Here is a 26,159-nt window from a genome sequence, read left to right on the forward strand (position 1 = left end):
CCGACTCCCAAGGTGTATAGAATACTAATAAAATAACAGCCAATTTTATAAATCTGCCAATTACGTTTTTGATAACAACAACACAACCTAATAAAAATATTATAAAGTAATTAAGGCAAAATAATAATAATACTGTGACAGGGTAAACATGTCACCATATAATTGCAAAATATGTTGTGATCAACATTTAACCACATACTTATTGAAAATAACCACGACTTCAGCAAAGGGTGTGTAGGACTTTTATTTAAGCTTCAACATATTTTCACATTTCTCTCAATAAGTGTGATCACGAACGTATCCCATAATGTATTTGAGACCAAGCCAAGTCTCCTCTGCAGTGGGAATGATCTGGTTGGCAGGCAGTAGGAAACCGTAGAAGCCAGTGTCACGCAGCTCAAATGCAAAGGAATATTTGATGCCAATATTGTAGGTCCAATCGATGCTTCCACCACTTGCTGGGTCTGAAATTTAACAGGCCGGTATTCCCAATCAGATAACAGAAGTCATATCTTGGTATTCAAACAGAGCATAAAGTCTACTTACAGATAATCTTGCAGATGCTTCCGACTTGGTATCTGGTGTTATAGAGGGAAGTGAGCTCTTTTATCGCAGCTGTGCCTACAGCATGCTACAATACATAAAAACAATACATTGTTTTTATTTGTATAGCACCATCATGAAATGCAGCTCAAAGTGCTTCACAGGTCATAACATAAAAAACGGAGTAAATTATTAGTAAGAAGAAAATAAAAGTCATAGAAAATTATAAATAAATAAATCGGATGAGATTACATAAGACAAACCAAAGTAGAAAACTGTTGTGGTATTGTAGTATATTGATAAAGATATGAATTGGCTTACAAGCTCGGACTGGTCAGGAATGTCTGTGCATGTGTAACCGTAGGGATACATTAAGAGTTGGGAGTAAGAGTGGATGGAGATGAAGGATTTGAAGTTTGCGTGGCTCTTGATGAGGTCCACGACATTTTTCACTTCGACCTCAGAGTGAGCAGAGGGACCATGGTAGGAGTCGGAACAGGGATCCTTGCTGGCTCCAGGACCTGGGAGAAAATGTCCATGGTCATATGAGGAAAAACATGGTCTATGTTTCAACAAGAGAGAGTAACAAACTACATACCACCAAAACCAGCATCCCAGTTCCTATTGGGATCAACGCCACGGCAGGAGGAGCCAACGTTCACCGAACGAGTTTTACGCCACATACGGTTCTGAATGTACAGGCACAAATGTCTTTAGTAATGCTTCTAAAAATATATATTTTTAAAGGTGCTGTAAGCCTAAATTTAAATAGAACTTAAACTTATTGCATAGAACATATTAAACTCGTCAAAAACTACATTTGCTTCATGGTTTGGAATCCTACATTAAATGATTTTTGGAACAATAATTAATGCGTCAAAGGTCATAGTTACTTGCATTCAAAGACCCCAGAATTTGGTTTATTGTTTCAAACCAACCTTACTACAGAAAGTAATTCATCCTACTTAAATATATATCTATTTATGCTAACCAAGGCTGCATTTATTTGATCAATCATTTTAATATGCTGATTTATGCACTAATCTTCAAATGTTTGGGATAGTAAAGATTTTATGTAATAATTATAGTAATATTAATACTTTTATTCAGCAAGCATGCATTCAATTGATCAAAAGTGACAGAAAAAAAGCCATTTATAATATGAAGATGGACATCAAATATTATTTCAAATAAATGCTGTTCATTTGAACTTTCTATTCATTAATAAATCCTGGAAAAAAATGTATTTCGGTAAAACATAAAAACGAATTAAGCAGCACAACTGTTTTCAACATTGATAATAATGAGACATGATTCTTGAGCAGTAAAATCAGCATATTCGAATGGTTTCTAAAGGATCATGTGACAATGCTTTGCATTACAGGAATATTACTTTAATAATATTTTATATTACTTTATTTTGGATTTAAAAAAATGGAGCCTTGGTGAGCATAAGATACACATTTCAAAAGCATTAAAAGAAAATGTAATCATTCCAAAATTAACCGTATACCATACTGTTGCAGTTTTTATTAATATTTTAAATTCACTTTTATTTTTATAAATTAAATATAAATATATTACTATTTAGGTTTAAAAAAATGTTTTAATGAGTTTTTTAAACATTACTGTTTATGTTCATTTTATTTTCATTCTTATCAATTTTGTTATGTGCTTTTGTCAGGATTTATATATATATATATATATATATATATATATATATAACCATTTAGATTTAATAGGCCTCCAAATACATGTCAGAAAACACTAAGCTTGCAAAATTATTAACAAGCAAAGAGCCTTTCTAAATTGGCTAGTTTTTTGATTGGCTAAACATTGACTCTTTATTTCTGTAGTCTTGGGCTGTCACAGAGACAGGTTTGATTGCTCAGGACATCTATTTTAGTGCTATCAGTGCTAAATGAATGCACCATCAGCAAGTTCAACAACAGGTGACTTACATTGGAGCGAGTGAAAGCATATCCATCAGGGTTGGTTACAATCATCAAGTAGATATCCATTTGACCAAGGAGAGAGGTCACAGAAGGATCAACGCCATAGTCTGAAGCAATCTAAAGAAAAAAGATTAGAACACAAAATTCAAATGAATAGTTTTATGTTACACAGACATATTTTTTTCACTTTCACTCACCTTGTTGGCAATCCACACAGCAGAAGCCTGAGTAACCCACTCTCTGGCATGGATTCCAGCATCAACCCAGATCGCTGGTCGACTCACACCACCCGTGCTGAACTGGAATCAGTGTATAAAAAGATGAAAAACCTAACACATCTCAGTTCACATCACAATCATATAATCGGTACTCTCAGACTCTACCTTCAGGGCATACATGGGACGGTTCTCATAGGAGCTGCCGATATGCACTTTAGAGATCAGGTTAGGGTGACTTGCCACAAGGGTGTCCATAAAAGCGTAAATCTGATGTGAAAAATAAAAATGTAGACATTTGAAAAGACATCGTTCTTATGTCATGCATATGTTTTTGTAGCACTTACAGTCTCCAGGTCATGATAAGCAGCAAAGTTGAAGCTTTTGGTGCTGCGTTCCATGTCTTCATTATTAACCATCTCTGCCTTTTCCCTGTCCAAAAGTTCCTAAAACAAAGTAAAACTTTGGATGTTACGGTTTTATTCGCGGTTATGTTCTGTGCTGAAAACACAAGTTTACCATGTAAAACTGAAGGTGACAGTTAACATTCTGCACAGATTGATAATTTCAATTCATGTTTTTGATCTCTATTTTAAAGTTCGGTTTTAATGTGGCTTCAAGGCTAGCACCTGCACATTGTTGATCATGACAGTGAAAGGGACGTTGTTTTCCCAAAGGAAGTCTTTGACGGCATTCAGACTGGTGTGAGGCACACGGATGTCAACAGGCCGTTCAGTAGAGAAGCCATGGGCCCAAAAATCCAGCTATAGGGTCACATCACATAATTTATATTAATCAATATTTTAGGTGTTTAATTGAAAACTAAAGTATGTCAGCAGCTATACAACTGTCATACCCCTGAATCCACGTCCTCTTCCAGCTCCTTCAAAGCTTGAATGTGGTCTTCAGATTCTGCATGGATTCTAAGAACTTGGTCTCTATCAAAAAAGACAGTAAGGTTACATTTTGAATAAGAAACAACACTGTAATATGGTTATAAGTCATTGGAAAAGAGAAAGTATCTGAACTTACCCATTAAAGAGCTCCTCGCAGTGAACTGCGGCCAGGAGCGCAAAGACAGCTAGATAGAGTCTCATGTTCTCTGGGAATGATCTCTACTGTAGGTCTCTTTCATGGATTGCTGCTCTTATACACTCAGAGACAGATGTTGAGTTCTCAGTAATATCAGTACTGATAGTGTGTAGTGTGTCTTTTCCAGGTGAACATTGCTGCATATTTCTCAGGGATTCTATGTACTAAACCATTTAAAAGGTGTTATCTCACAGTTTAACCCTGCTCTGACCTCTGTCAAAAATTAATCAAGTTATTTGGGACAATGCAGAAGCATAATATTTTCAAATGACAAATTTCATATCCAGCATAATCCGCTGGGACCTTTATTGAAGCTTACATTTCTCTCAATAAGGGTGTTCACAAACATATTGCATAATGTATTTGAGAGCAAGCCACGTCTCCCTTGCAGTGGAAACGATCTGGTCAGCAGGCAGGAGGAATCCGTATTTGCCTGTGTCACGCAACTCAAAAGCAAAGGAATATTTGATGCCACGTTGGTAAGCCCAGTCAACACTTGCACCACTAGCTTGTTCTGAAATAAAACATGGAGGTTAAATTCATTTCTGATATTACTGATACCACTTTTTCTCCAAACTCTCCAGTCTTTTCTAACATGCATCTTGAGACACCACTTAAAGAGATAGTTCACCAAAAAATTTAAATGATCATTATTTACACACCCTCGTGTCATTACAAACCAGTATCCATTTATTTCTTCTGCAAAACACAAAAGAAGATATTTTGAAGAATGTTGGTGATCAATCAGTTTTGGTTCCCATTTAAATTAATTAAAAAAAAATACAACAGAAGTAAATGGGAACTGAAACCTTGATAAAAATATTACTTTTGAGTTGTGAAGATATGCATACAGGTTTGTAACGACATGAAGGTGAGTAAATAAATACATATATTTAAATTTTTGGGTGGACTATCCCTTTAATCTCTCATTTCATGTGTCTCATAAAAAAATTACTCATTTTAACATAACAGACCTTAAAAACACTAAATACTTGTAGATTTTAGGGGTGGGAGAGATAAAAAAAATCGATTAATTGAGCTTAATTTTACATTTTAAAAAAACTGGCTGTAGATATAGCGTTTGGATGTGTTTGAGTGAAAAAAAAGATGAATGAATCATGAATCATAATTATGATAATCATGAATCTTGTCGAATATAGTACCTGAACGCAATTTCTATCAAAAATATTTATTGTAATGTAAACTAATGACAAAACTATGGTCAAAATCCATGTAATCGAATGTAATCAAACTGTGCAATGTAACAACATATGCCATGTCTTAGTAAGTGGTAAAAATTAATCCACAATCCACTTACCAATAGTGTGGAAGATACTCCCAACTTTATAAATGGTGCCATGCCAAGAATTGAGGGCTTTGCTTGCCTGTGTGGCCACTTCATGCTAGAATAGACACATACAAATTTGTCACTGTGAGATCATGTAAAACAAATACGATTTAGAAGAAAACCAAGGAGCTTTATGGATGTAGATTTCTTAACCAGTTCAGGCTGGTCAGGGGCGTTTGTGCCATTGAAGCCATAGGGATACATTAAGAGCTGAGAGTAAGCATGGATGGTCATGAAGGATTTGAAGTTGCCGTGGCTCGTGATGAAGTCCGCAATGTTTTTCACTTCAATCTCGGATTGAGCAGAAGGACCACGATAGTCTTCGCCGCAGGGGTCATCGCTTGCTCCAGGACCTGGAGAAAATGTAGAGACATTTAAAAAGGCAACGTAATTTGAATCTGTTTCCACACAAAAATTCAAAAATGACAGTGTGAACATACCACTAAATTCAGCATCCCAGTTTCTGTTGAGGTCAACACCAAGGCACTTGGGGTTAGAGGTCACAGACCGGCTCTTACGCCACAAACGGTGAATTGGCTGAGGTAATGTTAATTAGAAATGTCATTATAAATGCTTTTAAACATGTGCCTTAAGCAAACAATGAATGACTGCTTACACGTTCAGTGAGGTGGGAGAAAACATATCCATCAGGATTGGCCACAATCATCAGGAAAATATCCATTTTACTAAGGATACTGGGCACAGGGGCACGGTTTTCCTTGAAGTCTATGGCAATCTAGAGAGTCAGAAGGATCAGGTCAGAATATTAAAAAAATATTTTATAGGTTTATTATGTATCAGATTTGGTTGTATCTGCAAGTTCTAATCTACAGTATTTTATGGTTCCTTTTAGACTATAGTAAATTGTTACTCTGTACTTGTTTTGTCACCACATTGGCCAAACATTCAAACACTAAACACTTGCTTATTTTGAAGTCTTTTTTCTTGTAATGATATAAATGCTGTTATAAACTCACCCTGTCAGCAATCCACACTGCTGAGGCATGAGAAACCCACTCCCTGGCATGGATTCCAGCATCAATCCAGACTGCAGGCCTTTTCTCTCCACCAGTGCTGAACTGGACACATTGAAAATATATAATAATATATAATATATAATATCAGTCTGTAATCTGTGTTTATGGTGACATAATCTATTCACCTTCAAGGCATACATAGGACGGTTCTCATAAGTGCTGCCGATCTTCACTTTAGAGATCAGGTTAGGATGACTCGCAACAAGGCTGTCCATAAAACTGTAAATCTGAAGTGAATAAAAACTTTTAGATGTTTAGTTTAGATTTGAAATGCATGATATAATGTATATAAATATGGTTATGCATGCGTTTTTGCTGAAGTCAGCATCCTTACAGTCTCTAGGTTGTGATAAGCAGCAAAGTTGAAGTCCTTGGTCTTGTATTTCATCTCTGCATTCATAACCATCTCTGCTCTCTCCCTGTCCAAAAGTTCCTGAGACACAGTTAAAACTTGTGTTACAAATACTTTACTGAAAGAAAGAAAGAAAGAAAGAAAGAAAGAAAGAAAGAAAGAAAGAAAGAAAGAAAGAAAGAAAGAAAGAAAGAAAGAAAGAAAGAAAGAAAGAAAGAAAGAAAATCACAAGACTTCCTTAACTATTGGGATTTATTGGAATTAAATCAATTACTGATTTTCCTCTAGAAATTGTGCAAGACTTTCAATGTCTTTTTATTTTATTTTAGATTTTTGTAAATAACTCGCCTGCACATTGTTGATCATGACAGTGAAAGTGATGTTGTTTCCCCTAAGGAAGTCTTTGAAGGCAAACAGACTGGTGTGAGGCACACGGATGTCAACAGGCCGTTCAGTAGAGAAGCCATGGGTCCAGAAATCCAGCTATAAGGACACATAATATATATTTTCATGTCATATTGCATATGTGATCAATTGACCAGTAAAGAATGCCATACCCCCCAATCCAGGTTCTTTTCCAGTTCCTTCAAAACCTGAATGTGGTCTTCAGATTCTGCCTGGATTCTGAGAACTTGGTCTCTATTAAGAATAAAAAAGATAATTAGGACATTTTGAACAAGAAACGAGGCTGACAAATGGCAATAAGTATCTGAACTTACCCATTAAAGAGCTCCTCGCAGTGAACTGCGGCCAGGAGCACAAAGACAGCTAGATAGAGTCTCATGTTCTCTGGGAATGATCTCTACTGTAGGTCTCTTTCATGGATTGCTGCTCTTATACACTCAGAGACACATGTTGATTTCTCAGTGATTTCAGTGCTGATGCGAGTTAATATTCTACTAATGTTCTACTCCGTCATCGAGTCCTATTCTCATCTAATCTATAACTGTCTGGTTTGGTTCAGCTGCCAAATCAGACATCAGGAGACAAAAACATACAGTCAGGATGGCTAAGAAGATTATTGGTTCCCCCCTGCCCAACCTCAAAGATCTTTACACCTCCAGAGTGAGAAAAAGGGCTAAGAAAACCACTTTGGACCCCACACACCCAGCCCACATTCTGTTTGAACTGAGCAACGAGCACCAGAACAGGCACAAGAACAGTTTTCCCTCACGCTATATTCAGTCTGAACAGTTAAAACGTAACTATACATTGCCTATTATAACTGTCCATTTGTACATAACATCTAAAAATTGTACATCTGTAAATATACTTTTTTATATATGTCTATTACTTTGCAATATTGCATTATTTAAATGTTGTTTTCTTTATATTATTATTTGTTATATTATATATTATTTCATCTTTATTGTGTAATTCCTATGGATGTCTGCACCTACTTTCCTTCCGCACTGGAAGCTCTAATCAACTCACATGAAATCCACTGCATAATGCAAGATACACGGAGTCTTGGGGGTCAGAGTTGCTCATGTTGAGTTTCAAAATTAGGAATTATATGTGCATCTGTAAAGTGGTTCAAATACCAATTCCTAGTCTCTAACTTTTATATTTTGCAGTGGGATTTTAATTGTTACATTAAATATGATTGACAATAACATTGAAAATTAAATGTTATATTAGCCTTTAAGAAGTCACATCCATCTTTATGTCTATAGGAAAAGAAGTAGCCTAGGAGATATCAAACATGCATGTGGCCATAGCATGTGGCCCAACAGAGTTTCCTGTAGAAAACAAAAAACAATACAATAATACTTGGTTCCGGGCATTTACCGGTAAAATGATTAAAGATAGTTTTTCCACAATTATAATCTTTTCAATAATTAACTACTTAGTCAGTGCACGAAAGTCATTTTAAAGTGTTAAGTTTACAAACAAGTAAATGAAAAGTGGGCGGAGTCTTACCTCGGACATGACGATTCAAATCACATGACGCCTTCACCCTTGTCAGCTGACGCTTGACGGAACTGTACTTTAGTGTTGCAGCAGATTTCACTCATATATAGCTTAAGTAGTTATTAATAGTTTCGATTAGTAGTTCCGAAGTTAGTATTCAATCGTTTCCGTGATAAATCCCTCTTCAGATCGCAGTCAGTGCCTTAAAAACAACTTTAAAACATGGCGCTCAGCGATGCCGCGGTACAGAAACAGGTGAGAAAACCAGTTAACAAGTTTATAAACTACTTTTAGAAGTTATATTTTTAAATGAGGTATTTTATTTAAGATCAGGTAAGTATAGAAATCTCATAACTTTTAAAAAGAAACATGGCAGGCACAAATTTGTGGTTCGTTGTTTTGAACTGATATTCAGGATTATTATTCTCGTAAACAAACATTTTTAATTTATATATTGTCGTTTGTATTTTATGAAGAAGTTTTCTTAGTGTTTTGAAAGGCGCCTATAACGAAAGCATGATTATTTATTATTTTATCTTGTACTCGTAGATACATCTGAAATATCCCATTCACTTTGAGGAGAGAAAATGCACTTTCTTAAATCTAGATGTTATTAATTAATATACTGTGAGTGTTTAATGCTGTGAATTGTAATGGCAAAAGAGGAAATCTGTCCTTCAGTTGTCCAGAGCAGCTCCATGGACTTTCCCAGCTACACCGATTCAACACTTCTTTCAGTCTCGCTTCCCCATCAGTTTCTACCCTCGTCTCCTTTTGTTTCATTACATCAGCTTAATAAAGTATCAGTGGTGCTTCAATTCACACATTGTAATTTAACCTTGCTTTGCTCTTTTATTGACACTGATCTCATTGCATCTCTCCAGATCAAACACATGATGGCCTTTATTGAGCAGGAAGCCAATGAGAAGGCAGAAGAAATTGATGCAAAGGTAGCACAAATCCAATGATTAGCATAAGTGCATAAATATGGTCGAATTTGTCTAGAGCTTTATCGTCTATTAATTTTCCTTAAATATCTGCTTTAAGTCATGTGTATTGTGGCTTGCAGGCAGAAGAAGAGTTTAATATCGAAAAGGGACGACTGGTACAGACTCAAAGGTTGAAGATAATGGAGTACTATGAGAAGAAAGAGAAACAGATTGAACAGCAGAAGAAAATGTGAGTTTAAGTTCTTTAAATGTGTAACCTTGAGTCCTTCATTGGCGTATTTAATGTGTCCATTCAAATCCACAGCCAGATGTCGAATTTGTTGAACCAGGCAAGACTGAAGGTGCTCAAAGCCCGCGATGACATGATTAAGGTATGATGATGATGTGATTTTTACATTTATATAGTCTATATTTTTATAGAACTACAAGAAATCCATCTCTTCTTCATCTTCCTCATGTGATTCTTTGCAGGATCTCCTAAAGGATGCACAGCAACGGTTGGCCAACATTGCCCAAGACCCAAATCAGTACCCAGCACTGCTGGAGGGGCTGGTGTTACAGGTCAGATATGGTCCTGTTAGCAATGCTAGCTTTTTTTTTTTTTTTTTAAATGTTTTTTAAGCAGATTTTGACGACTTGCAGTGGTCATATCATACTTTTTTTTAATTATTATTATTATTATTTCAGCACTACTGAGAAACTGTTGGGTGTTGAAAGTCAGGTGGCTAATAGACACTGGATATTTATTTAATAACAAACTATATATATATATATATAATATATATATGTAAATCAAGTAGCAAGAAATATATATATATAATATAGGTTTCTTTTTATAGTTTTTAATATATATATATATATATAGGTTTCATTTTATATTTATTTATATATATATATATATATATATATATATATATGTATGTATATGTGATTCTTTATTTAATAATTTGTTTTATTAGTTTACTGGCACCTTGAGTCTTCTATTATTTATAATTTAGTATTATCATGTTATATTTAGTTTACATGTAGTTATATCAACATATATGTGTCAGGGTTATTATTAACTAAAACTATAACAAATCATTACTTGAAATAAAAATTAACTTAAGTAAAAAAGTTATTTCCTCAACTAGTTGTACATTTTATTTAATTAAACTACATAAACTAAAACTTAAAACTAAAGACATTTAAAAAAACTAATAAAAAAGACAAACACAAAACAATACTACACCTTTAACTTGAATTAAAATATTAAAAATAATGTAACTCTCCAAAGTATTAGCAAAGACTGTAATAGTATATCAATGATTTATATATATATATATATACACACACACACACTGTATATATAAGTTAATATATATATATAATTATTTTTATTAATCTTTTATTGTTATTATTAATAAAATAATTGTGTATTTTATGAACTTTTTTTCCTCTTTTTGCTTCGGTAGGGATTTTATCAGCTGCTGGAGCCCAGGGTTATAATCCGGTGCAGAAAGCAAGATGTAGCGATGGTGCAGGTGAGCTCTATTCCCTGTCTATCCGTTTACATAATATTTTACAATGTGCATATCAGCTATGCAAACCGTTTACACTTTTGAAGAGGTTGATATACCTGTTTATTTTAGGCTGCTGTTCAGAAAAACATCCCTATCTACAAAGAGGCTGTAAAGAGTAATATTGAGGTGCGCATCGACGAAAACAACTTCCTGTCCCCTAACATGTAAGATCTCTTCTACAGTTTTGTTTTAAAAAAAAGGCTCATTTATATATTCTCAAATTGTTCATTGTTCATGCTTGGCATCCTCAGTTCAGGAGGTGTTGAAGTTTATAATGCTGATGGCAAGATCAAGGTGTCCAACACACTGGAAAGCAGACTAGACCTTCTAGCGGAACAGGTAGAGAAAACAATCACATTTTACAACAGAAATAAACAGTATAAAAGCTTGTTTTTGTGAATGTCGTCCTCATAATTTTTTTCTGCTTTCACAGATGATGCCTGAGATCAGAGTGACTCTGTTTGGTGCCAACCCAAACCGCAGGTTTATGGATTAATGGACTGTTACTAACACACATTAGTGGTAGTTGGGAGAACGGTGAAATTCAGAAAACATGATGAAGTGATGAGGAGGTCTGATGGGCAGTTTTATTTTTTTAAGGTCACTGTGGTTTTTCTGAAGTGTAAAACTATTCTTGTTGCAATTCTGGATATTCAATTGGTCATGTTCCAGCCATTTATTGTTGTGCTCTTTTTCTTGTGTGTTTTTGCTCTTGGAAAACAAGTCCAAAGAAAGTGTTTGAGGCTTTGGCTTTTAAGGCTTATTTAAGGCTTATCATATTTGCTCGTGTTACCTTATATCTCTGTGTTTTAGCGGTTTCTGTTTAAATATCATGTCACCAGTAGGGAAAATGGATACCTGACATCTTATCTCAAGCTGTTTGAACAAAGAGCAATAAGCACTCAGGAATTCACATTGTTTTTGCCTTGAAAGTTGTAATCTAAACCAGCAGCCTAACAGGTTTTCCCTGGAAAAGAGAAGTCCTCATTTAATGTCTTAAAAACAGATGCCTTTGTTTTTTTTTTTTCTGCATTTTCATTTGTAGTACAATTGCATAATACTACAGATAAATAAATCAAATATATTTTATTTATATTCTGAAGCATTTCTGGGCCCATTACAATAGAAACAAAGCATCGCTTGGTGGTTACACTTTATCCACCGTACAGGAAAGATATCAAGTCGTACATCTTACAGAGGCTTACAGAAAATACTACATACACCTCAAATATTAAAAACACGCTGCCGCCTTGTGGAAATCAAACATATCAGATGCAAATTAGCATCGGTTGTGGTGCACAAACAATGTTTTGCATAATCAAATGTCTCCAGACCATGTTTTCAAAAAGACTTTAAAATACAAAGGCTGATGAATAAATTGAATAAGCAGAGACACATATATCAGTCTTGCATATTTAAAATGTACAGATTGCTTGTTGCTTATCAAAATTATTCAGTATAACATGAATATGAAGCCTGTGGGGTGTTTTTTCTTTCTTTCTCAAAAATCAGGTTTTGCCTTCCAATGAATCTATAAACTGCTTGTTATTATTATAATACTGTATTTTAAATTGAAAGATCTTTTATTTTTCCGCAATTTTACAGAAGTGCACTCAAAATTAAACTATTCAAGACCTAATTTCTCTATACTTTTCACTGTATTCTTTCTTACTGAAGGTGAAAAAAATATATATAACACTTTAAAAGCCACTGGTAATTTATATTACGTTTTGTTATTTCTTTTTAGTGAAAAACTTGAGTGGCAAGAATAAGGCTTTTTGCTTTTTTTAATTTATTGCGCACTCAACAAAATAATTTAAAGAAGCATTAAAAAATATCAAGCCGACATTATATAGCCTATAGGAATTCTGTCCCGCAGAGGAACATGTAACAGGAAGACAAGGCCTCCACAGCGAAGCCCGGCAGTCTCTTCAGATTTATTGAGAGACAAGAATTAAATTAAGTCAGCAGACCCTGCAAACTGTTTTTGAGTATTTTTTTGCTGTTTAAAGGGGTGGGAATTAGTGGTAGAGCGGCAAAAAATTTGGTAGATCTGAATCCATTTCAACTTTAATTCAAGTCTCCTTTAAATCTAAATACGCATCGAACCTGTTTACAACAGATCGATCAACCATGAATCATGTTGGTTTAATACTGATTGTAACTATGGGCTTTAAGACATAAAAATAATAACCCTTCCAGGACCCTGTCTTACCAAAAGTTTGCAGTTTTTAGGTAGCATACTTGGTTAGTGTGCAATATAGGCTTTTATGTTAGCATTACACAACCCTCCTCTGTTCTTCCAAAGGGTCTGAACTTCCTTTGGTTGGGTACATGAATTTCTCTCCATCTTTACCTTTTCGCAAATAAAGTCTGGAACCTTCTTTTTTTCATTGTCGCAACTTCCTTCATCTCTCATCATCATCTCGTGGCCCGTGTAGAAACAGTAATGTGTGTATGGTGATTGAGGTGACATCACCTGCTGCTATCCCAGCAGGCCCAGCAGGTGCTCGCCGATGCCCAGGAAGTACACGCCCTGAGCGATGCCAAAGAGCGGAGCGATGACCAAAGCACGACACGTTGCTCCCTTGAGAAACGCGCTTGGTCCCTCTCGTTTTAAAATGCGTCTGTGAAAAGAAAGTATAAATGTCATTATACATGAATATGCTAATTATTTATGTCATACAATAAGAAGCCAAACATGTAAATAAAAAGCTTACTGTGTGCAGTCAATGATGCCTTTATAGGAGTCTTCTCCCTCTCCCTTCTGTAAGGTCTGTAGGCGGGTCTTTATAACTGAAAATAATAAGCATTAATGAATATTAAAAACAGATTTGGTTGGATCTACGCCTAAAATGAATATTTTAATTTCTCAGATTTGGTTTTCCAGATGCAGGTTATAGAGCGGTTCAGTAGTTAGTCTGACTCATTTCCATGAATCGGCTCTTCAAAGTGTTCTTTGAAAGAGTCTTTTCAAAAAACGATTCAGCGATTCTTTTAAGTCATGATGTCATTAAGTCACATGTGGTCCCTGACATACTAAGATTTAATTATTCTCAAAGACCGTGCTAATTGTTTATTTATGCAATTTTTTATATGAAAACATTCTCTGAAACATTATAATAAAGCCACAAGTAGAATATCTTGATTCTGTTCTATTAGCAAATGTTTATTATAATTTTATGTGTTCCAATTCAGTTTGTTGCCACATGATTCACTTTATTAAAAAAAGTCATTTAAATATAAGTCTACTATAAACATTTATTTTCATGATTTGTTATCACAACTTTTTATCTTTTGTCAAATCAACTTAGATAATTAATGTGGTTCAGATAACTTAATATTTGAGTTTCTATTTATTAAACCAATCTCCTTTATTGTATTTAAAAAAAAAATATTTCAATGAACTAAAATTTTTAAGGTAACCAGATAACGACTTTTGGTAAGTTTAACCAACAATATTTTTTTACAATGTACACTGAACAATACTAATTAATAAATAATAATTTACACCCGTGATTTTTTTATAATATTTTAATAAAATGCTATTTGGTAAAACCAGATCTGTTTGTTGACTCAAGAACTGCTCTGGCCAATTCAGTTAGATTTAACAGCAGTAAAAAATGGTATGATCAAGTCATGACAACATGTTTTAACATTACTTTAACTTAAAAAAAGTTAAGCAATTTTCAACTTTTTTTAGATTCAACTCATTTTTTTAAAAGTCAGTTTAATATTATTTAAGTTGAAATGACTAATACAGCCAAGTTGATTGCACTTAAAAATTTAAGTTAGCAACCTTTTTTTCACAGTGAGGATCGACCAACAGATTCAAGGTTTTTTAAATGTTAGTTAAGCGTTAGGTAAATGTTTCTGCACTTTAAATCAACATCAGTGTGGTTACTGTAACATAATTTACAGTAAAAATGGAAAAATTAACTGATGAAAAACTAGGTTATAGGTTTCCTATGAGTCTATTTGTAATGTTGTAATGTTGCAGAGAGTACTGCCAAATCTTCAGATGGAGACACTGCAGTGACTGCCAGAGTTTCTACTGTCCAAATAAACCTTCTGTCCCCTTTACTGCTTTTTTAGCCAACAAAGAACTCACAATACAATAGACATAGAGACAAGAGCTATAAACAAAAAGCTTTCTAAATAGAATTGAAAAGCAAACTTAACAGACTTTCTTCAAAGCAAATGAAATGTTTTAGTCTACACATCACATGGGGTTTAATAATTAATCACTCAGAAACAAAAGACTCATTCTGTGCCTTTATGAAATACTTGGAGTGACCTAGTTAATCAACAGTTTGGCAAAAATGTACCCATAATTCATCACAAAACAAAAAGGCTCTTTTTAAGATCTGATTCCTTTAAATAATCTTCAGTACTAGAAGTAATAAGTATTTCTTTGAAGAACTACTCCTTTTTGTTAAGAAATGTTAGAAGTACAAAAATAAATGTACATGCACTAAGTACATTTTTCATGCATATAAAACATTTTATATATAATATGTATTGTTATTGAAATAAATAAATATTCAGTGTCTATTAGCCACACAAAATCTATATCAATTGTCTATCAACAGTTTCTCAGCAGCGCAGTAGCATTGAAACAGGATTAGCAGTGGTTTTCACAGGCTTGGACGGCCACGACTAACTGAACGGGACATTTATCTGCATGCATTTCAAAAGGAGAGAGAGCAAATTGTGTTCCTCTACTCCTCTCTTGCCTGTATCTCACCGTCCAGAGGAGTGACAGCTACCGCCGCCACCGAGCCGGCCGTGCAACCGGCCACGAAAGACTGCAGGAAGGGGGCCCGATCCTGGGGGTTGCTATGGCGATCCTCAGTGCGGCCCACAGTGTTGAGGTTGGCGAACAGCGGGAAGTAGATCATGGAGAACGGAACGTCCCTGAACAGAGAAAGGACATAGAGCTGTAGAATGTAGACATAGCTGCAGGACGTAATTGATGAATCGTTATCGATCACTGTGCCTGATTAGTTTTAGCCTGTAAATGTGAAACGTGAAACGATGAATGGAGAAATATGATTTAGGCCGTAGACGAGAGACAACAGATTGAGATAGATCGAGCTCTCGGTAGAATTCCATTAAGAAGAGAATTATGCCTACGGTTAATTAGAAGCTATGAATAACAGATCAGAACTGACAGCTGGCAGGTTACATCAGTTCAGCTGGGATTACATCACAGACTGCAGGGATCCTGTGGGGGAGGGGCTGTTTGGATAGGTGAGTGGGTTTATTTGTGTGGGCGGTGTTAAAGGTGAGAGGTCACCGTGCCGTCTATCCATCTTTTTGTCCTGAAACAGTGCATGCATTTGCAGAGAGAGCAATCACTTAAGTTAGTTAAGACAACGCGTCACTGAGGGTTTGCAAAAGGTCTGGATGTTGATCGGCTAACATCGCTTAGTTATTTGACCAATACCTTCAAATCCTGTTATTATTAATAACAGTGGCATGTTGTTCCAAACCCGTATGGTTTTCTTTCTTAACATAAAAGCTGAATTTTCTTTTTAAAGAATTTCCTGGCTTCTTTTACAATATAATGAAAGTGAATGAGCCCTAAAAACAAACACCAAATAATATAATAAAAAGGGTCCTTATATCTCATGTACTATATTCCAAGTCATAATATTGATTTGTTTGATGAGCAAACCAAAATTTAGATTGATACTCAATTAAAATCCTGAGTAGAGATGCCCAATTCATGATTTAAGGCCCATTCACACCAAGGACAACAACTAAAACTGAATTGAAATATCCACACCACAACTATAACAATAACGACACAGAGGAATTATATCATTGGAATCACTTTTAGAATGATTTTTTTCCAGCTGATGAATGATAATAACATAGACAGCCAATCTACTCAACGTTAAAGAGCTCGAGCATTTAAAGCAACATACAACACATAACTATATTGGTGGAAGCTAATATAACTTTATAGTTATTGTTCATCGTATGAACGAGCTTTTAAAGTCACCATGAAATCAAAATTGACTATTTTAATTTTGTTATGGAATATTTTATGTTAATTTAAAAGTGATTACACTTACACATCTTTTTTTTTTTAAATAATCGTAATCGCAAACAACAACAATCCGATAAGTTTCCAATGGACAAAATTTAATCCCGCCCTACATTTCTTCTTGTTCGAGAAGTTGTTTCACTTGGATATACGTCACAATAAGGAAGAAAAGATGATACACTTCCTTTAAATTTCCATTTAATGCCAACTTGAATTGTTATTTTTACTCCACACAGAGATGGCGTTTTTATTAACGAAAAATACGCTTTTTGAAAACGCTCTCCAAAGTGGATCAATTTGAAAACGCTGTTTTCGTGTTGTAGTGTGGACTATAAAAACGGAGGTATCTGAAAACGATGACGCGTGTGTAGTCATGTGACGCATATTATACCGATAGATATTCATGTTTATACCGGTATTGTTATGTGATATTCACTTTCACACAGTTGCTAAAGATATGTTACTTTGCACACTCCTCATACCACAGTCCTGCAAAGATGACAGAAAATGTACTCACATTTTCTGTCCTGCGCGCAAAACATGAGAGAAGTTGCGTTTTAGACCAAACGCATCAGTGAATGGAGAGATATTTTGATAAATAAAATGATCCTGTCAGAAGAATAGTGCGATAACTTTATGATGTCATATTAGGTTATGTATCATCTTATTAAGCTTTCATAGGGCTTTACGCATGCACAGCAAGGTGAATTTAGCGTTTTCTATGTTTCAGTGTGGATGAGAAACTTTTGGAAAACGCTTGAAGATGCTAGTAAGGAAACGCCATTTTCAAATGTATGCAGATTAATGAAGACGTAACCCTAATTTGCTTTATAGACCATATTCCTATTTGGTTATATTGCTGATTGTGTCTTACCTCATCAGTGTAGCACCTGCACCCTTATAAAGACCCATGAGGCCTCGGGTCTTAAGTAGCTCCAGGGTGATACGAGTCGCTGAGGCTCGAGGAGGGGCGTTGGTGCCTGGCTGGGCCGTCTGAGAGGCCACCAGTGAGGGAGTCGGAGCAGGGGCAGAGGCAGTGACAGTCCGCTGAGCAGCTTGTAAAGGCAAAAATGGACCGGTTACAACTCATATCTTCAACATCATCTTTTTTTTTTATCTAACAGTTTTTATCCTGTAGAAATAACACTAAAGTTTGGAGAAACTGCTATTCGGTTGACACCATTCTACTCAAACAGCTTCTATTTTTTCTGGCTAACCTTTGTACTACTCAGTAAGGCATCCTAAGATAGAGACCTACATACCTCGGATGACACTCATGGGAGCATAATAAACACACTTACCCAACCTCCCAGCATCCTGCAGTTGTATTTTTAGCATTTCCATGGGGGTGGTGACTACCACCTGACAGGTCCCGGCCCCACAGCCAGCAAGGATTTCCCCCCACAGAGGTAATTTTCTATGGGTGACAGATACAATGACAGATGGGGCAGATGAGATCGTTATTGCATTTACCAAGTAAATAACTGGTCTAATTAGTCAGCTGGTGACCTAAATGCCTCTGTGGAATAGTTTACAGAAAATGTTTTCATTTAAGTAAATACTGTATTCAAAGGTTAAATGTGTTGTTAGGGTTGGGATATGGTCTTTGTTCAGAACAGATTTGATAAAAAAAAAATACTGGAAGTTCCGTTAATGGTTCTCACTTGTCCATTCTTCTGCCAATGTGGACTGAATACATAGTAAAATACTGACAGAGTTCTACATACTGCTTTCCTTACACCGGTACTGAATCCATAGCACACAACAGACAGCGCGGCCAGTGAAGTCCGATTACAGAACAAATCTAATGAGCTCTTTTCAGTGAATCAGAAAGTTCAACATTTCTCCTTTTGTGTTCCACCGTAGAATGAAAGTCATACCGTTTTGGAACAACATGAAGGTTAGTAAGTAATTGATGATAGATTGATGACAATTGATGACAGTAATTTTTAGGTGAATTATTCCATTATTTCATGAAAACTTCAAAAATATTCCTTAAAGGTACACTAAGTAACTTTAAAATTTAAATAATGAGTCAATACATCATCAATCCTTCTTCCAAAACATCTTTTTGTCTTACCCTGATTCACTATGGTAAGCCATAGTGATTATATTTAGCCAATAAGTGTTTATATTTAAGTCCTAGCGGGATGGTTTTGGTGGGAAATTGCGTACAAACGTCCCTCGCCCGTGCATGTCTCGTCATATCTGTAAATAGAGAAAAGTTGCTCCGGCTTACTTTGATCTGTGTATGGTGTAAAAGTGGCACAGGTTAGTTGTCACAACGAGCTAGAAAGGTTGACATGGAGCAGCTAAATCGCAAACCTCTGGGGAATCACCCATTTTAACAAACGCCAAACAGGAGAATCTGCTGGCGAAAAGAGAACGCTTCAGAGCTCGTGGCTCAGGCTTTTCGTGAGATGGCAAGAACTGAGGGATTGGAAATGTTGTATAAAGCGATGCGGAGATGCAGTTTTTATTACTCAACTGGGGCCTCATGTATCAACACTGCGTACGCACAAAAACACAGCGTACGCCAGCTTTCACGTTCACGGCCAGATGTACTAACAGTGAAATTAACATAAGAATGTGCGTTCCTCCAAGTAAACTTCATGTCTGGCGTACGTATATATGTCGTGATTTTTGTCCGTTGGCGACTCATAGAGGCAATAAAGTGAAGTGGCAAACATTACACTACGAATTGTTCTATCGCACCACCAGCTGTCAGATATTGCTTATAATTTGTAATTGATCAATTATTTGACATATTATTGTCACACGAGTTTTATTAAAATATTGTATTATGCAATTAAGTAAGAACATATATAAAGCATGTCCAAATTGATACAACCCGTCTAGCAATGGCAGCGTTGGCTCAACTAGGAATAAAAAATAAACTTCATTAATTCGGTCAGTAAAGATAAAAAAAGAAAGTAATATTTTTATTCAGCAAGGACACATTGAAGTGACAAGTAAAAGTGACAGTAAATGCATTTATAATGTTACAAAAGATTATAAGATTTCGACATCTGTTTGATTTAAGTTTTTATTCATTAAAGAATCCTGAAAATACTATATCCTGGTTCCCACGAAAATATGAAGCAGAAGCACAGCTGTTTTCAACACTGATAATAATCATAAATGTTTCTTGATCATCAAATCAGCATATTAGAATGATTTCTGAAGGATCATGTGACACTGAAGACTGTTGAAATGATGCTGAAAATTCAGCTTTGATCACAGGAATAAATTACACTTTACTATACATTCACATAGAAGACATTTTCAGTGAAATTTCATTTCTTGCTTGCTTTAGCCATGTTCTTGCAGGTTTCTTTTGCCAAATTGGACTAATTACCATATTTCAATTAATTTTATTGGGGTAGGAGACTGGGTGGGGTGTTGTGCTCGTGCATGTGCGCTCAATTTTACGTTAATTGGGATGTACAAAGAGAATATGCGTGGGATCCTTCGTACGCAGAGATTCATACATCTGGGCACATTTACAGCTTTGTCCGTACCCAATGTTTTAGTATGAATTCAACGCAAGTCTTTGTACATGAGGCCCCAGGTGAGTAAGGTTGGTATTTTATTGCACAGCCATATGTATCTCTCTAACAAAGTCAATTGTGAAGCATTAACTATTGTGACGGTCATCTTATTACAGGTTATTGTAGCGCTGTGCTGGAATTTATTTTGAAGGAAGTAACATGTTTATTAATAGGTATAGATACAGTAACGTCTTGAGCGAGTCAGCTTGAGATCCTTTCCATCTAATCTAGTTATATTTCTTAGTTATAAGCCTAGTAGTGAATGTTTTATAAGCAGTAACAATATTCATCCACAAAGTCACGCAAAGACGCACAACCAAAACAATGTTCTTCTGCAAATGCATGCAGTTTTTTTTTAAACCGGCCAAAAATTACATAGTGTACCCAAGTGTTGGTTCTTTTCATATGAATCAGAAACATGAAACCAGTGTGGTTCAACTCCTAAACAAATGAGTCTATTGGGTCAGTTCTTTTTCAGTGAATCTAAACCATGTAGCGCAACCACATGCGGTCATGATTCCAGAACGAATGAGATTTAATCACAGTACAAGCATACTGCTTACAACTAACTGTGAGACTCAGTTCTGTATATTTAACCCAGCTTAGGATGCACAGGCAACCAAATACTGTGAAGCTGTTCGAAACTATCAAAACCAGACAGAATAAACCAATAGCAATAAATTTGGGGTATATTAAAATAAGTATAAGTAGCTTTGCTTTTGTAAATGGTTAACAAGTGGCCGTTACCCATCTTTGGAGAGCTTCTGTCGAAAGACATCATTGGCAGCCAGTTTGATGGCTTTCTCTGGAGTGACCAGTGTAAGATTCACAGCTGCACCTGAGAGAAACACCATGAAATGTAATTCTGAGAATATATACAAAAAGCAACATATCCCACAGCATTATAACAATTGAAACTAATAATGTTTTAAATAACACTGTTTTCAATAACACCATGAACATTCATTAAGGTGGTTTTTAATTTGATTTTAACGTTGACTGTACACACCAAAAGCACTAAATAAAATAGAAACACTGTACCTCGATACATGCCAAAGTAGCCCTCCATTTTGATCGTTTTTGCCAAACAGTCCAGCCTTCATAACAAGACAGAAATGTTTAATATGATTAATCAAATATTACAATCTGGTTCTGAAATAAGCAAATCTAAATATAATGAAATCACATTTCATGAAAATGCCCCTAAATATTCTTGTTTGGAAAGTAGAATAAAGTAACGAGAATAAATGGTGGAAAATCTCTTAAACAACAGTAATAAACCTTTTTTATTGCTCTCCATGTCTGTGTATAACAAACAGCCAAATTAGACATTCACAAAAAATTCTTGGAGGAGTGAGTAATGTGTGGAAGAAAGAGCTTAAAACATGGCAGCCTGTCTCTTGCCCACAAACCACTTGGGTATTCGCTTGTTACATAAGTGTACAAAGAAGAAAAGAGCTCCTCACACACACCATCACTACAAAGAGTCCTTCTCTTTATCTCAATGGTATCACACATGCATAAAGATATTTTTGAGCAAGCTACTTAAAAAGGAATGAAAAACCTTTGGGAGCGTGTAGAGATCAAAGAAGCAAAAGCATGTGACTCAAGTTGTATCTGAGTCATTCAAAATCCAGACAAAGTCCTCCGCCCAGAGTAAATCACTAACACATGCTGCCTTCGCCTTTTTAAATAACAGTGAAGATTTCACAGCAAAAAGCCATGTACCACAATAAAGGAGGATGTTTTCATAACTATTTAAAAAGGCTAAACATGTATAAAGTATTGTTTTTCAGCAAAGTTTTGATGATGGTGATAATTTAGAGGCCTTATGTTACACTCTTAGATGAAAATGCTCTATGGAACCTTAAAAGGTTCTGTCATGTGCTTCATATAGCTACTGTAGAACCATCATGGATTCCCTTCATGGGATCATTTTATGGATTTAGTTTTAATCAATAAACATAAACTTATTTTTCACCAGGTAAAAAAAATGACTACCCTGTTAAACATGAAAATAAAAGTATTATGCAATCATTTAATCATTCTCCTTAAAATTGAGTCAAGCACCTTAGGGTTCTCTAGAAGCCAATTGAACCTTTTTCTAAGAGTGTAGGGTTTATAGGCTTAAAAAGGTTTAAGACAGCAAACCAGCTGCCATTTTGCACCTCTCACATATGCTATTATAATGACTGTTACTCCAAAACCAATTATTCATCATCATATGCAAGTTGCACAGTTGGTCATTTTATTGCTTGAGAAACTCTCTACCTTCTACCAGAACAAGACCCCAAACAAAGTGCAAGCCATACAACGCATAGTTATGGGACTTCATAAAGATGTTGAACTCACATTCCACTATAAACACGAGCACCCTGCTGATTTTGTAGGCGGGTCTTGGCGAGATCAATGGGAAACACGCAGGTCACGCCCACCAGTCCAGCCACGCCCCCATTAATCAGCTTAGCAGGGAGGCTGTAAACACCAGGAAACAAACACGCACACACAAAAACATGTCAATATAACGGTTTAGATGGATCTTAAACTGTACATCCACTATCAGAGGAAGTCGCTCGCAAATGTACCTCACTTTCTCGGCCATTGTGGCCACGCTTTAACTGTTTCCTCCAATTCTTCTCTCACTGCGGCAAAAGTGTCAGCACAAACCTTCCACGGCCCACCCGGGCCAGCCTCCTAGAATGGTGTGCCGATCTTCACACCCTTCCTTTTGGGGAGAACAGCCACTCTTTTCTAAAAATAAATCACCTTGGAACTGGCTATTGACCAAGACACAAGAGAAATACAATTCAGGATAATTGTGGTTGCATAATGACTTTACAGAATAACAACATGCTATATTTTTTTTAATAAAAAAAGACTTTCAACTGGTTTCAGAATTTCAGAACAATACTTTCTGAATTGTGCTTTTCTACAGCGCACAAATAGGGAACATCCCCCCTCCTAAAGTCTCTCTAATCTTGCTGCTAATGAGGTTCTGACCTCTGAATTAACCTAGAGAAGAGAGCTAGCAGACGATGAGCTTATCAGCATGATTTTACTGTTCTTCAACACCGTATCAAAAACATTGTCTGTGGAAAAATCTAAATATAGAAGTCTACAGTAGCTCAAACAATACTTCTATGCTCTCTAATACTAAAATAATCCAAATTTTACATCAGTATATCAGTGTAGGTGTGTTTTTAGTTGTCTAGAGTAAATGAAAGTAGTGTAAACTTTATTTGGGTAGTTAACACATAAAATGTCCATGACCTTTTTATGTAGAAGGGAGAGTCTACATATTCCTGTAAAAACGGTTTTCATCACTTTTTTGTTGCTTTTTCTAATTTTGCTATCACATTTTAAATGGTCCTGCAGTTTGAGTTTACTTTTTTTAAACATTTAAATATTCTCACAATTCATAAGAGGCCATAAAACTGCACCCATAATAATTATAGAAGATATTTTTGGTTTTAATTTGGGGTTTAAAATATAAAGTATCAGATGAACCCTGCTGAAAACACTTGAAATCTTGGTAACAATAAGGTTCATTAGTTAACGTTAGTTAACTACCTTAGTTAACATGAACTAAGAACGAACAATACTCCTACAGCATTTATTAATCTTTAATATTAGTTTCAAACTTTCACTCAACTAATTCAACTAATACATTATTAAAATCAAAGGTTGTTTTTTCTTAACATTAGATTTCTATAGCTACTATTTTTATTGTGTCACTCTTTTTCTTGCTTTCTCCTTTCCCATCACTTGTCTTAAACTTCCCCTTGAGTAACCTTTCTCTTTCCTCATGTTTCCACTAACTCTTACCTCATTCTCTTTTCTCTTTTCCTCCGGCATACTCACATCCACCCTTTTCTCTGTCCCTCTCTCGCTCTGTCTTTTCTGGAGCCCAGTGGCATTCTGAGCATGCCTTTCCCTTCAGCACTGCTTTCTTTCAACATAGCTCTATTCATGCCCCTTCACTGCCAAAACACAGACAAGTGCGATCTGGCCCCCCTCTCCCCATCCTAAAGCGTTCCCTCACTAAGACTTTACACAACCCCCTCACACAAGCCTGTATTTGACCAATTCACAAGTTAGAAACTCTGTTTGAGAGGATGATTATTATGTTCTTACCTCTGTGCATTGACCGGTCAGATCAAGTCGTCCACTTCCCACTCAGCTCGCTGACAATGTGTGTATCAGCCGTTGTCAGGCGCAAGAGATCCGACAGAGCCGCCACTCAGGGGCCTTTGCACAAACACAAGCATTGTCTCTCCGTGCCTAAGTCCCTCCCCCTTTGGCGACTCCCAGTGACATAAAAAGGGAATACGCAGCTTTCCAGTGATGAAACTTGACACATTCACACTTACACAAATATGCATTTTACAACTATTACAACAACTATATTTATTTTTTTATATTAACATTATTAGGCTATATTAAACATATATTTTAAAAAAAATGCTTTAAAATGTATTAGCAATTTACAATTATTAATATAGGCTATATTTCTTCAATTATTTGCTAAACTCACTGGACACTTGCACAGCCCTTTACGGCTTCCCAATTAATGATATTAATGATCATAATATGATTTGTCTTGCTGTAATCAACCAAGATGCCATAATTCACATAACATGTTATTATGGTAGGCTACTATGTATGTGAATTTTTTTTTATTACGTATTTGAGAACAACCTATCTTAATTCAACACAACAAATAAAACAATAAAAAAACGGATATTTAGACATTTAAGATAGATAGATAGATAGATAGATAGATAGATAGATAGATAGATAGATAGATAGATAGATAGATAGATAGATAGATAGATAGATAGATAGATAGATAGATAGATAGATAGATAGATAGATAGCAGTGTGCTTTATCTCTTCGTCTCAACAGGGGGCGCTGGGTCCATATTTTGAAGACCAATTTTTTATTCACACTATTTAAATTAATAATAAAAAAGGTAGTCTTCAAACGCGCCATCCTGCTATTAGAATTAAAATGTGTCATTAATTCTTAGGACTTATGGCTTTTATTTTTGTATAGGCCTATAATAACTAACAACAACACTATTTAGAAACAGATTTTGCGCATTACAAATTAGGGTCAGTCAACTTTTGTAGGTTACAAAAAACAGCCACTATAGAGCTAATAACATGGACTTCATGGCTTTATCATATGATGCGTTCGTACACGACAACAATTAAGAAGTTAAAATCAAACAAATAATTTATATATAAAAAACTAATTAAATACAAAAATGTCATGTAATGTATTATTATCAATATCCTTTCTGTCGTACTCATCTCTTCTAGATCAAACGCGAGGATTCTACTGTAATAACAACAGACAGGGCAACTTCCCTTTCAACGAAATTCAAATGTGTGTGCATTCCCTTTAAATGAACATACCACTTCGAGCGGAGGTAAGACACCTGCCGCATAAACTGACTAACTGCGATAGTTTTCTCTCACAGTGACTAGATCAAGTCAAATAGTTAATAAACTAATCTAATAATGCCAACAGTGGTGATTGAAAAAAATTAACGAGGGTTTAGTTTGATTTGTGTTGATAT

The 26,159-nt window shown here is 35.5% G+C and overlaps 4 protein-coding genes across 5 annotated transcripts in view; 1 reads left to right on the forward strand and 3 right to left on the reverse strand.

Annotated features, from left to right (window-relative positions):
• atp6v1e1a (ATPase H+ transporting V1 subunit E1a) overlaps positions 1 to 12,605 on the forward strand; it is a 154,225-nt gene extending 141,620 nt beyond the window's left edge. Inside the window, exons 2-10 of one of the 2 annotated variants that reach the window (XM_056250996.1) lie at positions 8,586 to 8,711; positions 9,341 to 9,406; positions 9,526 to 9,635; positions 9,711 to 9,777; positions 9,878 to 9,967; positions 10,861 to 10,929; positions 11,038 to 11,132; positions 11,220 to 11,307; positions 11,402 to 12,605. In XM_056250996.1, the coding sequence (XP_056106971.1) occupies positions 8,679 to 8,711; positions 9,341 to 9,406; positions 9,526 to 9,635; positions 9,711 to 9,777; positions 9,878 to 9,967; positions 10,861 to 10,929; positions 11,038 to 11,132; positions 11,220 to 11,307; positions 11,402 to 11,464 (681 nt within the window). In that variant the 5' untranslated portion in view covers positions 8,586 to 8,678 and the 3' untranslated portion in view covers positions 11,465 to 12,605. Of the gene's footprint in view, positions 1 to 8,515; positions 8,712 to 9,340; positions 9,407 to 9,525; positions 9,636 to 9,710; positions 9,778 to 9,877; positions 9,968 to 10,860; positions 10,930 to 11,037; positions 11,133 to 11,219; positions 11,308 to 11,401 lie in introns of those variants that run through there. The other variant, XM_056250995.1, reaches the window with a different exon arrangement.
• Positions 230 to 4,016, reverse strand: cpa4 (carboxypeptidase A4). Its single transcript, XM_056250987.1, has 11 exons — positions 3,746 to 4,016; positions 3,570 to 3,651; positions 3,343 to 3,477; positions 3,061 to 3,159; positions 2,882 to 2,983; positions 2,696 to 2,797; positions 2,505 to 2,615; positions 1,142 to 1,232; positions 865 to 1,064; positions 547 to 631; positions 230 to 464 (listed from the first exon to the last, which is right to left on the reverse strand). The coding sequence occupies exons 1-11, from the start codon at positions 3,808 to 3,810 to the stop codon at positions 277 to 279; spliced, it is 1,260 nt and encodes a 419-aa protein (XP_056106962.1). The 5' UTR covers positions 3,811 to 4,016; the 3' UTR covers positions 230 to 276.
• Positions 4,097 to 7,416, reverse strand: cpa2 (carboxypeptidase A2 (pancreatic)). Its single transcript, XM_056250983.1, has 11 exons — positions 7,262 to 7,416; positions 7,100 to 7,181; positions 6,891 to 7,025; positions 6,525 to 6,623; positions 6,316 to 6,417; positions 6,131 to 6,232; positions 5,770 to 5,889; positions 5,594 to 5,690; positions 5,307 to 5,506; positions 5,124 to 5,208; positions 4,097 to 4,319 (listed from the first exon to the last, which is right to left on the reverse strand). Exons 1-11 carry the CDS (start codon positions 7,324 to 7,326, stop codon positions 4,132 to 4,134), a joined length of 1,275 nt encoding a protein of 424 aa, XP_056106958.1. The 5' UTR covers positions 7,327 to 7,416; the 3' UTR covers positions 4,097 to 4,131.
• Positions 12,606 to 13,020: 415 nt separating the features above from the next.
• Positions 13,021 to 24,564, reverse strand: slc25a18 (solute carrier family 25 member 18). The gene is made up of 10 exons (XM_056250991.1): positions 24,436 to 24,564; positions 23,160 to 23,351; positions 22,927 to 23,049; positions 21,616 to 21,671; positions 21,322 to 21,412; positions 18,325 to 18,440; positions 17,898 to 18,078; positions 15,716 to 15,885; positions 13,689 to 13,764; positions 13,021 to 13,595 (listed from the first exon to the last, which is right to left on the reverse strand). The coding sequence occupies exons 2-10, from the start codon at positions 23,174 to 23,176 to the stop codon at positions 13,454 to 13,456; spliced, it is 972 nt and encodes a 323-aa protein (XP_056106966.1). The 5' UTR covers positions 23,177 to 23,351; positions 24,436 to 24,564; the 3' UTR covers positions 13,021 to 13,453.
• Positions 24,565 to 26,159: the final 1,595 nt, after the last annotated feature.

Source organism: Rhinichthys klamathensis, unplaced genomic scaffold (assembly GCF_029890125.1).
Source record: "Rhinichthys klamathensis goyatoka isolate OS25496 unplaced genomic scaffold, OSU_Roscu_1.1 h1tg000076l_1, whole genome shotgun sequence".
NCBI lineage: Eukaryota > Metazoa > Chordata > Actinopteri > Cypriniformes > Leuciscidae > Rhinichthys > Rhinichthys klamathensis.